General features: G+C 33.6%; 1 protein-coding gene across 1 annotated transcript; it reads left to right on the forward strand.

Annotated features, from left to right (window-relative positions):
* Nucleotides 1-7852: 7852 nt before the first annotated feature.
* On the forward strand, nt 7853-8887 carry LOC115623870. Its single transcript, XM_030518415.1, has one exon. The coding sequence runs from the start codon at nt 7907-7909 to the stop codon at nt 8885-8887; it is 981 nt and encodes a 326-aa protein (XP_030374275.1). The 5' UTR covers nt 7853-7906.
* Nucleotides 8888-13817: the final 4930 nt, after the last annotated feature.

Consider the following 13817-nt stretch of genomic DNA (forward strand, 5'->3'; position numbering starts at 1 on the left):
ATAACGATTTCTTGATACGGCGGAAGTTGATCACAGTTGTTGCTTTCGAGTTATTTTTACTTTTTCTCAAGCGGCATATTAACTTTCCTGTTCATCTTTGAAGTTTCTTCTTATGGCTATTTAATATTGTTTGTGTAGCCAACTAGAAAAGCTGTGAAAATATAAAGTTATGGTGGCTTTTCATAAAAATTGTGTGATTGACTTATGCGTTTTTTTTATCAAGCAAGTTTAATCAAGTTTATTAGATCTAACTTTTGTTATAAGTTTATTATGAACTTTAGTAATTTTTGAACTCAAACTTTAAGTTTAACTTATCCGCTGTTTTTCTTTTCAACCATTAGTTGTTGATTGCTTTTTGATTCTTTCCTATATGGTGTGAAATATTTTACTATTTGTATGCATAGAAATTCTTATCCTTATTACGTTTACTTTAATGTATTTATAGGTGCCATAAATTTACTCATGTTGGGATAAGAATTGAATATTAAGTATTTTGCTGGCAGAATTGCGGGCCCATCCTTTTGGCTGTTGTGTGGCCTAAAGAAGGCAACAAACTGAGCCTCCAACATCATGCGATGGAAGCCTAAGGCTCATTAGTAGTCGGAGGCAAGCTTTTTAACGCTGCAACATTTTTATAGCAACAATGTTACAATGACAACATGTATCTAAACAAATGTATTTGAGCTCACACGCTCTTGATGGCATTCTCACTCTCGTTGTTCCTTAGTAATAGAAATAATATCGTCTTTGAATATGTTCGACTACTGTGTATTCCGTATGGATGTTGTAAAATTGAAAAACCCTTCTCATTTTTTTTACGAGATTTTGTAAAAAGAGGCCGTTTTTTTTTTTATAAAATTCCTTGACAGTTACATTTTTAGATGACATTAGATTAGACAATTTTTTAATTTGGATTTTATCTACTTTATTAAAAGTATTTTATTTATCTTTAAGCCACCACTTTAATCGCTTAATTTTGAACTGATTAAATTTTTTAACACTCTAGCCCATTTAAATTCCTGATGAATTTCGTTTGCAGTAGTGTCTTAAGTATCTATATTAACATTCAAGTGGTCATATTTAAAAATTTGTTGATAGTTATTTATTTAATTTGCATGTTTCTTATAGAGTAAAGTAAGTTAAAACCAATTATGATTATTTATAGAGCATATCACTGCATAAAAAGCAGTTAATTTAAAAACCCATACTTGTACCATTCCCCAGAGAAAACTAACACATTTGGCATGCCTAGGAGCGTAGTATATTCCTTAAAGGCTTTATGAACACAATGTTTTTGCTGTTCGTGTCATTTCAGTTATCTCATTATGAATTTATGCCTTCGCAATGTGTTGGTTTGCCACTCAGAACGGCAAACGCATTTAATTTATGAGCACCTTGCGGTAAATTTATGCGAAAAAATGGCCGCTACAAAAATAAAACGTTACGAAGAATATTCTTGGCTGTGTCTGTGGCAGTGGCAGTGATTTCCACAAAATCCGCCATTGGCTACAAAGTGCTTTTATATTTATGCATTTTAATTTGTTTTTATAAATTAAGAGTGGCAGAAGTCGAGGGTGCACGGCCCAGTCCTAGAAAGTCCAATTGAACACATTCTTCATTAATTATTCCATTTTAAGGACCCGCAGTATTTTTATTATGCAAGTGGATTTTTCTTAAGCTGCTATGCAGTCCTTTAATCCAACATAATTTGCATGCGAAGAGTTGTGTGTACTTTTTATTGCAGAAAAATTATGAGTAAAACGTTGAACTGATTTGATTGAGTGTGAAAGTTTCTTTGTTTTTAATCTTTTTTATCTGTAGGCGATTCTTAAGTCGAATGAATTATTGCGACGCAATTAAGAAATGAACATTTATCGTTTAAAATTGTTGAAAATTCGATCAAATTAGACTCTTTATTAAGTGTGAGATATAATAAATGAAATATTCGCCACTTGATATCGCCTGACAAGCATAATAGGTATTGGCATTGGAGAAAACTCGGGCTGCTTTGAAATTGCTGTAGTTAATGTTGTGTTATGGCCTTAACATTTCGACTACATATTTTAGGAATCAAACTAAATTAAATTTAATGAAAAGTATTAACTCGGCCCCGGCAACCGCAAATGTGCGGGTTTTGTTCGCTCGAAACGGATTGCCGCTGTCCCTTTATGGGTAACTTTGAGTTCATTTCTAAAACAAAAACAATGTGCGCACTCGAGCTAAAAAAGGAATCTGATAACAAACATGGAAAGCCGCAACGCACAGTAAACAATCAGGAGCATGATAATAATTCTACTTTTCACTTTGCCCTTTGCGCGGGTCCTTCAAATTATTTGAGGCATAACGTGTTCAGTAGAGCTGCAAGAAAAATTTCCACGCACAAGTGTGTGGTGCTGAGAGTACCGGTGCATTGTTGTTGTTATTGCTGTTGACATCCATCTTGAATTTATTGTTGTTGTTGTTGTTGAATCTGTTGGTGCTGAAAACATGTCAGAAAGAAAACAATGGCACAAAGCATAGTTCATTTTCCATATTTTACGCTTTTCTCGCTCCAGCTTGTCTTCATTACTTTACTTGACCGAACACCTAACGGCATATATATTTAGACTGGTCTGATATTTGTTAATAATTATTTAAAGAAGAATTTATTAATTGTGTTTAACTTAAAAGCTGTACAAGAATTAATATTACAACGAATGGTACCAATCCGAATTATTTAACTTATTTTGTCTATGATTCGAAATAAATCTGCTGAAGCTGAATTAATTTTAGATTATATATGCATTTCTTTCATCTTTCAGATATGTTTGCATACAAGTTCTACTTTATAGCTTTAGAAGTAAACAATAGATATGTATATTTGAAATTTAAGTTAAAATGTATAATTTTGATAAAAAGTTCTTAGTTGATTTAGTTATGGAACATTGCTATATTTTGGAGATATATTTTTAATTATTGTTAATGATTATTTTAAGTAAAATTTTTAGATTTTCACTTAGACCGTATTATATCCTCATATTTCACCAAAGAACTTTCCCACACGGACTTTTTTTCTGATCCAAGTGTTTTTGTACGACTTCTGACAAAGCATTCAAATACTTTTTAGAAGTTTTGTTGGAAAACAAAGAAACAAAGAATATTCTTAATAAATGTTTACCAACCAAAAAGAATTCTTTCGGATCTTGTTACTATATATTTACCAGCCACTGTATAGTCAGTGGTAAGGACGCCAACGCATTTAATTAAAATGTGTTGTGCTTAAATTATTTTCATTTTTGTACACATACTCAACACCAATTTCTGAAGACATTGTGTGCAACGAAGGTCCGTGGCATTGATTGTTTGCCCCTTTAATGGAAAGTACTTTAAGGTCGTCGAACAGTAAATAGTCTGCCCGATTAGTTCTTGGAAAAAAACGGAAAAATGAATGAACAGCTTTGCTTTTCGTTTCAATGCTAATGGTAAAGGATTCTGCGAAAGCATCAGAAAGTGCATTTCAAATTAAAAGTGAGTTTTCATTTGAAATTGAAATTCAAAAAGGTCAATTTTTCAACATATATTAGAATTTCTCATGGCTTTCATTGTAAGTCTTACCTTTTAAACCGGCAAGAAAATGGAACTCGTTCGTTAGCTTGAAAATTCAATGCGAAATGTTAGCGCGCAAAAAGCCAAGTCAGATGCTGAGTTGGAAATCGCGAACCCCCCTCGTAATGCAATTAACACGAGATATATTTGTAGCACAGGTGCATAAAATTGCCTTTTATAAATATAATTTCAACGCAATTAGCAATGTTGAGCTCTTTAAACACTTCCTGTGACACGCATGAACACGTATACGCCGCATCGCACAAATTCCCAACAACATACACACACACACATACATACTTACACATATGCTCAATGGGAAGACAGGCGGCAAGCATATGTATTCAGGTTTGCTCACTTTGGCTTTAATGGCTTACTGGCATTTATGGTTATGGCTCGAACGACGCGACGCGGCGCGACACCAAGAAAGAGAGGTGAGGCAGGAGGGGTTTACCAAAAATTTATTAGCAGGTTGATTTATTTGTTCAATTGTATGTCGCCAAATGGAAAAGCCAAACTGATGTCGGTAAAGTCGTGAGACGTGCCGTTTGGTTACTTTAAATTCTTTGCATTTCTTTACCCTGTTGGGAGGGGAAAACGCAATCACAGTTGCCTTAAACAAAAGCACACTCAGGAAATTGCTTAGCACAGTTACTTATAAGATTATTCGAAAAGAAATGGAACGAAAAGGCAAGTCGGTGTGAAACATGATTTACAATGTAAATTTTACATTATTATTATTTATTGATTTGACAAATTTAAACGCGAAATCATAGGCGGTAGAGGCACAAGCCACAAAGCAATATGAAACAATATATACGGAAGAGAGTATAAGTATCTTTCTTTAAATGTATAAATACAATAAAGTGGAATATTGAAACTTATAAAAATTCGTAGGCTTAAGCATTGCAGAAGTAAAGTAAATAAATAAATTGGTAATTGCAGGACAACGCTTAAATATGTAATACCAAAAAAGCTTAGCTAATTTTTTGTTGTTTCGCACAGTCATTCCCATAAAAATCTCTTCAAAATCCGCCCTGTCGTTTTATATTTTCGTTGGCTACTTTTAGCCTTAATCATTGTATAGCTTGTTACCAAAATAGATGACATATCAGCCGTAGTAATATGTCAAATGACATTTTGATTTAAGGCTATCGCGTAATTTAAGTCAATGTGCGGTATAATGACTCGACTGAATTGTCGACGGCATCTCAGAAGCACTTCAAACCAAATGGAGAGGTAATGAGAAGGATAAGTGCCAGGGTCTGTGACGTCAGTGGCTATTTGGGGGCTATATTAAGCTTTTGTAGTATGTATGTATAAAACTATCACTCCAAATTTAAATGGTGAGTGAGTGAGCGAAGCGTATTTTTGGGGATTGAAATTTTAGTTAATTAAATAACAAACATGTAATTGTGTTTAAAAATATGTACAAGTATTTATTTAATAATTAACAAGAGAACTGCACCGGCAGCTAAAATTTCATTGGCTTGGAGAGGTTTTTGTTCGGCATTGATTATTGCCTCATTAAAATCGGCTTAGCAATTTGGCCAAACCTTGGTTGTCAGGGCACCGAATTTGCTGATGCGTCATTTGTTAATAATTAACCTGTATATTTTCAACAACCAGGAAAATAAATGAATCGAACAAAGTTCAAGCAAAAGGTCATAAATAAAACAGAAACAGACTGAACGTTATTAATTACACGCTGTTTGTGTTTAAACCAATTATATTTACAACATGGATATGTTTGTGTTGGTTTTGGTTTAATATTAAGCAAAATATTGCTATTGCCACCTTGCTGACCAAATTTAAATGGTTTGGTAATTGGTAGACCTTAAATTGCAGACTTAAATTTAATAAAATTATTGTTTAAACATTTCATTATGAGCTCTGATAGATTTCAATGCAAAGTCGATTATAAATGCAATGCGTCAACAAAGTTAAACAATTTAAATACAATTCTATAAATGTTCAGGTTGATAAAACACTGAGAGACTTACAATTGAAGCTGTCTTGGTGTTGAAAGGTTTTCAACTATTTGTTGTTGGCAAGTGTTTGTGCAAAAGAGAAGAGAATGTTAATCGTTGGAGACAGAAATTAACTGACATTGAATAATTTACAAGTTTTACTTATTTATTAAAAATTAACGTGACAAAATGTGTTATCAACGTTTAAACATTTTTATGTTCCGTTTTGAATGTTTCAATCGCTTTTATATAGTTATAAATTGGAAATACTTCAAAATTCTATTCAATAATTAATCAGATTGTGGACTTTTCAAACAACTTGTTTTTTAATTTCCTTAATAAGCATTGTATTCAATTAAAAAGAAAAATATTCAAACCACACCAAAACAATGCAATGTAGACTGAAAAAATGAATATTACAAAATTTCAAAAATGTAAATTTTATACAATTATTAGGGAAAACTGCACGCGGACAGCTAAATAGCATAATTATTAATTTTTGTTGTATCTGAAATGCAGGATTTTTCTCAACTATTGGAATTAAAAAATTAATGTAACTAGTTTGTTCTAATTTTTAAAAGTATTCAACAAATTATATAAACAATTAATCGTATATATTCGTTTATACCAAAGTATTTCTTATAGTTTTGATAGGATTTTCCCAATTATGGAACACAACTAGATTAAGGCAGAATATTTTGTTAGGGCTCGGCTATAAATCTAAAAAGTAATTTAAACACCTGTATAAAAATATATTAAAGAAAAAAGGAATTTTTTCTGGTAGTAGCACTTTTTTTCCAACAATTTCAAACAACAGTGTTTTTGTACTCGACGAATTAAATTAAAAATAAATGTATTTATTTATTTATTTATTTTATTTATGTACATGCGGTAATGATTCAATTTTGTAACCCTGCATTATATCTTTCCACATAAATGTAAAATCTGCTCTCAAGATTCAAATTAGATAGTTGATGGTATTCAGAGCTTAAAGGCCGTACTTTAAATCTTTTGTATTATGATTAGGGTCTTTACGTAGAAGCCTCAACCGGCCACACACACCTCGATAATTTAGACTGAGTTTGTTTTACAGCACATAGCCTACCATTTAGTATGGCATTTGTGCTTCTCCGGCTCATGATTATTTAATGCGTTAACATCAACTGAACATTAATTTCTGCATGTATTTTGGCTTTTGCGGTGCCTGTTAAAATTTACTTTACACGTGTTTGTTTTAACGCTAAAAGCCAATTAAAATTAAGCGTCAAGATGTGGGCCAAAGTTGTCAGCTGCCACACAAAAGTGTCACCGAACTAGGTGGCGTAGCTGGACAGGAATGTTGTTGGAAGTGTAGAGATAGGAGGGATAGGGACGAACTCGCTAAGTGGTGTGAAAAGCCCAACGAGTATTGTGGGAGCATCGCACGTGTCCTTGATTAGCAATGGCTTTTAATTGAACAACTTTTCCATTGAGGCGGCAGCAACTTTTGCCAGTAGTCGTTTGGTGAAGAACACAATTTTATGGCCACAACTGCTGCACTACCTGCCAGATAATTTTCCGTTAAGACTAGCTGGCTAATTGTTATTTATGTAAGAGTTAACCCAGAAAGTTGTTCAGCAATTTAGATACACTAAAAAGAAATTAGAAAACAATATGTAATTTGTAAGCTGTAGAATAATTATTTTCCATTTGGAGACACAAAACACAAGTGACGTTTAGAAACAACAATTGTGTCAATGAGTTTATGGTTTTTAAAATTTTAAGCTCATCCTAAATTTGCAAAACGCAAACAAAAAAGTAGAAGCAGCAAGATTGACAGTTTAAACATATGGGATAAAGGGAGGCTTGAGTGATACAATGGTCACCCTTATAAGGAAATATTTTATATATAAATGCAAAGATTGATGAAAGACAATTCATAACTTAACCTTATACGGCGAAATTTATAAATCCATGCATACTTTTTGATGGTCTTCAATCAAGATTGATTATCTTTAATGAATCAGGATTTTAAAAAGAGCAAAGTCTTAATATTTTAGTTTTCAAAGATTTTGGTTCAAATTTTGATTTTAAAATATTTCAAAGAAGTAACAGCATACTTTTTATACTTTTGATCATTTGATTCTGCAGATAACATATTTGTATCTTTATAAATTTGCAAATAAATGTAGGATATAAGAATCTTTGTGGACGTCTGGACTATGCGTTAAAAATATCCCATTTATATTCAATTAAAATTCTCCAACCTATAGTACCTTTTTCAAAAATGACGTTTCGAAATTGAAAAAAATAAATGTTTGAATAAATTGAATGGCAGAGAGATGTGTGTGTGGTAACAATTAGAATACCTCATGGCAGATCAGAGACCGCCTGATCAGAGACCCCCAGATCAGAGACCCCCTGATCAGAGACCCCCTGATCAGAGACCCCCTGAGCAGAGACCCCGGCCAACACCACCACCACCAACGTCGCAGAGGCATAAATCACGTCACTCAGCAAATCCGCAAGCACATCAATTGCAGCGAGACCGAGAACGAGAATCGTTAAGAGCGAGGGAGCTAGAACGACAGAGGCAGCGTGAACGTGAGCGTGAGGAAGAACGTGAGCGTGAACATGAGCGACAAAGGCAGAGGATTCGTGAACTTCGAACCAAAAAATCGAAATCGAAAATCTATACCGTCGGACTTATTTTGGTTGCAATTAGCTTGGCTCAGTTAATTGTCCTGAAAGTGTTAGATGTCGATTTACAAAAGTACGTGCCGGTGCCGGGATTCGTTTGGATGATGGTTGCTTTAATTTGCATGACCATAATGATCTGCACCGATCTCTTTAGCGTATATCCCATCAACTGGCTATTGGCAATCCTAATTGTGGAGGTGGTTACCTTTGGCGTCGCTGTTGGGCGTTGGACTCTCGTTACAATGGAGGTGGCTTTTATGGTTGTGGGCATAACTCTGTTTATAACCATACTACTACATTTACTTGGCGCCTTCTGCCCGCTATATATGTTGCCAGGCACTATAGCCATGTTCATACTGATCGCTGCTTTTATCATAGTATTTCTTGCGCTGCAAGCCTTGATGTACTTCAGCCATGATCAGAGCTATCGTATTTATATTGATGTTACTCTTGTAGTATGGATAGTGTCTGTGACGGTTTATAGCGCCACAATTATTCACGAACGTCGTGCAGAGTCTATTACTGACGATTTTCTAATGTCAGCCATGTTTATAACGGTGTTTTATATGATCCTTCTAAGCGCTTTAATTTCGATAGCACACTTTTTACTGATGGACGAACCCGATACTAGGAAATTTAAATATTTGGTTTAGCTGATGTTATTTTATGATTAAAATAAAGGTTATCTAGAAAAGGAGGACAAATATAAGTAACAACTGCATTCATTTCTGAAGCGGCTAAGCAAACATCGAATTATGGTTTTGGTGGCGTTATGGTGACCTGAAACCCATATATGGTTCAGAGCATACTGCTTAATTATCAGATTATAAGATAGTTGACCTTTGTTTTCAGAAAATAAATCTATATCTATCTATATTTCCAGTTTTCATTAATTTTGAATGTGCAAAATGTTATAAATGTTGATTATATTTTTTATATGATGTACTTAGATGTTGGTCTACTAAGGTCCTATGTCGCTAAGAATTTTCGTAAAGTCTGCATCAGCCAACATCAACATAGCTCTGATCTGTAGAATTTGTCTATCTTCATGACATTTACATTTCCAGATACAGTCGTCATTGTATGTATATTTATGAAAATATTGGTTTCTTATTAGATTTTGGGATAATTGTATGTGTGGACGAGTCTCTGGAGAATAGCTGAAATGTATTATTAAAAACGTTTCTTACAACAACAACACGCAAAAGTCTGCCGACAGGAAAATAACTTACAGGCAAATCCAACAAATTTCCCATCTTTGCCAATGCCTTAAACAGATTTGTTACCTGTCTAATCGTAATAACACAATATATTTACATAATAATACATAAATATATCGGGCTTTTTTTTTTAGTTTATTTCAATTGCTGATTAAGCCTTTTATCGAACTTGATTGGGAATTATTTTAAGCAGACAAATGAAAAACAAAAATATTGAAATGTCCAGAGGTGTATCTTTTATTTAATTTAATTGCCTCTAAGTTATTTGATTGTTTTGCCCGTCTCGGTTGTAATGTTGCGTTTGCGTTTGTTGAAAAACAGACAGGATCTCGGTAATGCCACCCAATTTGTTAAAGTCAATGAACGAATGCCAAGTTGCTGTTGCTGTGGTTGGAGATACGGGTTGGGCCAAGGTCGCATAGTTTGTGTGCACCCAGAGGATTCCTAAAGCAAAGCAGACCGAGTGCACACGGATTTTCGATGTCTGCAGCCTTAACAAATATTTTGAGTCACTAATCTTGGCTTGAACTGTTGCCAAAATATCTTTCTGCCTAATTTATTCCCAAAGGAAGAACTATATATAAATATTATATTTTTGAAATTATCATAGCTTTGAGACCAGCGTGAATAAAAGGTTGAAAGACTAAAAACTTTTAGCTAAAAGCATCTGCCAGGCAAAGAACATTAGTGTGAACACCAAGACAAAAAAAAGGACGAAGATAAAATATAAATAAATCTGTTTGTAAGCTTTAAATTTGTGTTCACGAAATATATTTGACGCAGCCGCGGGCCAATTTTTTTTGTGCAATCGTCCAGAAACTGAAGAAAGATGAACGAAAAATGCACGCGATATCACAAGTTGTGACCAAACGTGTGGATAATAAAATGTTCTCAACCTAAGTTTGTTTGCATTTGCAAAAAAGAGGAGTCGAAATTGGCCGCTAGGCAGCAAAAAAGGCGCGTATTTGCGATTCTAATCTCATGGCATGGGATAAATGGCATGGAATGTTGGTAAATGGGTGTGAAAGAGAAATGAATTTAATTTGCATATGGAGAAGCTGTCAGTTGTCAGAAAAGTTGTTTTTCGTGCGAATTTATTTAAAGCAAAAAACACAAAATCTTTCAAGCAAATCGGAAGATATAAATAAGTAGGTTTACAGTGTGATTTTGTTATTAACTAACAATAAAAAAGAGCTCATTTTTTCATAATTTCCATTTAGTAGGTACTAGTATGTTATGGATCAGAAGCGTCTCTTTGCACAAATTGGCTTGCTTGACTGCAAGAACTTCTCGATTTCAAAGTCTAATAAAAATAAAGTTAATTTTAATATGTTTACCAAATCAACAAACAGTTCATTTTTTTCAAAGCTTTTAAATATACTCTTGATTTCGAACAATTTTCCCGTAAACTCTCATTTCTCGGTTTCAAAGTCTAATAAAAATAAAGTTAATTTTAATATGTTTACCAAATCAACAAACAGTTCATTTTTTTCAAAGCTTTTAAATTAACTTTCAAAATTTCAAAAAAAAAAATCTCTTTTATGTCTATTGATGCAATTAAACATCTTATGAACTTATCAATAATAAGAACAGCCTTTTATTTCAGCTGGGACTGCTTACCTAGCGATTAACTATTATCAGAGAAAGGAAGATATGCTTCTTAAGCTTTTGTTTGCCTATACAGTTGATATAAAAGGCTATATTAGTTGGCAGTTGTCGTTGGTAAATTTCAAGACTTAAAGCTTACAGATCTTTCAATTTACAGAAATTACTTTTTCTAATCCAAAATTAATTTCAACTACTGCATCAAAAAGGACAAACAAAAGTGTTTAACGTAAACATATCTTCTTATATACTCGTACTTTTTTATGTCGTACTTTATTCGCTGTCTGTTCAAACTGTCTCCAATCTTAATCAAAAATCGGACACACATCGATGATGGCACTTGAAGGGTCATCAGTATAGTTGTTGTTGTTGTCGTTGTCATCAACATTTTCAGGGCCTTTTGTTGACTTTGTGTGATTTTCAATTAATCTGTTGGCTGCAGAATCTCCTTGTTATTGCAGACATTGCCGTTGGGACACATGCCCTTTTTTATTGGTTTGGTTTGATTTTTATTCAATGTAATTACCGTTGGAAGAATCTTTGATATAAAGTAGAGCCAGGCGAATAGATAGACAGGCTGACAGACAGTTAGACATGTAGAACGCCGAAAAATTGTCATTTGGGGCATTCAATTATGCATTATATTTAATGCAAGTGTTGAATTACTAGACACAGTCGCCCACATGTGAGCGTCTATAATTTCATGACATAATTATTATTCCCTTTAGATTTGAACTGTCTAGCGTAATTGGAATGAATCGTTTGGATATTGATACCTCCCGAGAGACCGAAAGGTAACAGACAAATTGATAACAATTTGTAAGCAAATTTATTCACTTGTCTTCGGACAAATGGTGTGCTCAATCATTCTCAGTATGTTTGTTATGTCAACGCCAAAGATTTATCACAAGCAACACAACAGAGAGAAATAATATTATAGAAACAAATGCCGGCATTAAGCATGGGTTACTGAGACACATTCCCCCATAGAGCAAACCCTAACCACATCCTGTCGCTTCAATGTTAATGCTATTCAAGCTATGGCTGCTCCTTGCCGGTGGCAAAAACTTCCAGCAACGGAATGCAAAAAGTTGCAAACTGTTTGACAAATGTCAGAGAACAAACTAGACAGCAACAACGGATGCTCGACTATACTATACATATATTCGCTACATATATGTGTCCCAGTAAAGCAAGGAAGAGAGACAAGGAGAGAGGGAAAGAACGCAAAATATGAAAATTCAACTACATGTTAAAGGTAAAGGATATAATGCCGCAAGATATTACTAGCTAATGAGTTATATGAATTGGTTAAGAGTTGTCTTACAGTGGATATAACTTAAGAAGTTAAAATAATGTAAAAGATGACAGCTTAATTAGAATGAAAGACCTAATAACACACGACATAACTAATTTGTTCTATGAATAGTATTATGAATACATAAGCATACACTGAAGCTAGTGAAGACTATATAATATAAAAGCCTATTTAAAGACTTGGGCGTCTTGGCGCACGATTTGGTTGTCTTATTATAACTACCTAGGTAGTTTAAAAATCGATTTGAGTCGTTTTGTTATAATTAAATAGTCTTTGTCTAAATGTCTTTGATAAAAGCAGCAATAAGGGTCTAGAAGAATACTACAAAAATGTTGGTGCTAATATAAATGCTTCATAATTTATTTTATCCCTTTTCCGCATTCATTTCCCATATTCTTGAATTATGCAACCAAAATTTTTGTTTCATTTTAAAGGGAAATTTGAAAACGAGTCTTACAAACGATTTTTAACTCTACTAGATTCTTTAGTTGCGATCTAACTTTATTTAACACTTTAGCCTTCTCTTTCTAGAAATAACTAAATCATTTTAAACTCATTGCCCTATGGGTCGTATAAGTAATATATTTTTTTTATAATTTTTACATAATGGACTTAATTGTTTGTTTAATCATTAGATGTGCTTTCATAATATAAATATAATAAATATAAGGTACCAATTTTATACTAATATTCTACAACACAGTCTGCAAATACTTTCACAACCTTTTCGACCTAGCAATACCTGCCAAAAAGTACATACAAATACCATTTTAAAAATGTTTGCAATCAGAGAAATTAAAACTTTAACAATTATATGCATGTTTGTCTCTTCAAATTGATGTTCGCGAACTTTTCAAATACCAAATTTCCAAATGCTCCCTAAACGTCGCACTTTATTGTCGTCGGCAATTCAAAACAACCATATTGACTCCAGTTGTGCCCAAGGTAAAAAAGTTGATATGTAATAAAAAGGAAACAACGCAAATCAGCTGCCAATGGCAACTTCAATAATAGGTTTGTAAGTCATCTTGTGCGTTTTGTTATCTAGTTGAGTGCTCCGCTCGGCGACAATCCTTAACAGCTTAAAGCTGGCAAGCTTAAACACATCCAGGCATCAAGTGTAATGTTTGATAAATGACCTTAATCAGTTGTAGTCAAGGTGTCAATCCACTAGATGAGTTAAAGGAAGACTTTTTACCAGCCATTCGTGACATTTGTGGGCAAAATGCTTACTCCTACGAACAACTTAAAAAAGATTGCCTATTGTGTTTCATGTTTGTTTACCGTGAAATAAACTGCCTCAGGCAAAATAACTCATTGCCAAGTAAGCAGTAATGCGACGATATCGAGATAACTTAACAGGAAGTTACCTTTTGATTCGAAGTAAAGTACTTACAGAGAATGCTCCCTTATTAAGACTGTTCAGAGCTTGAAGTATTT

This window comes from Scaptodrosophila lebanonensis, unplaced genomic scaffold, assembly GCF_003285725.1.
Source record: "Scaptodrosophila lebanonensis strain 11010-0011.00,11010-0021.00 unplaced genomic scaffold, SlebRS2 tig00000053-arrow-pilon, whole genome shotgun sequence".
Lineage (NCBI taxonomy): Eukaryota > Metazoa > Arthropoda > Insecta > Diptera > Drosophilidae > Scaptodrosophila > Scaptodrosophila lebanonensis.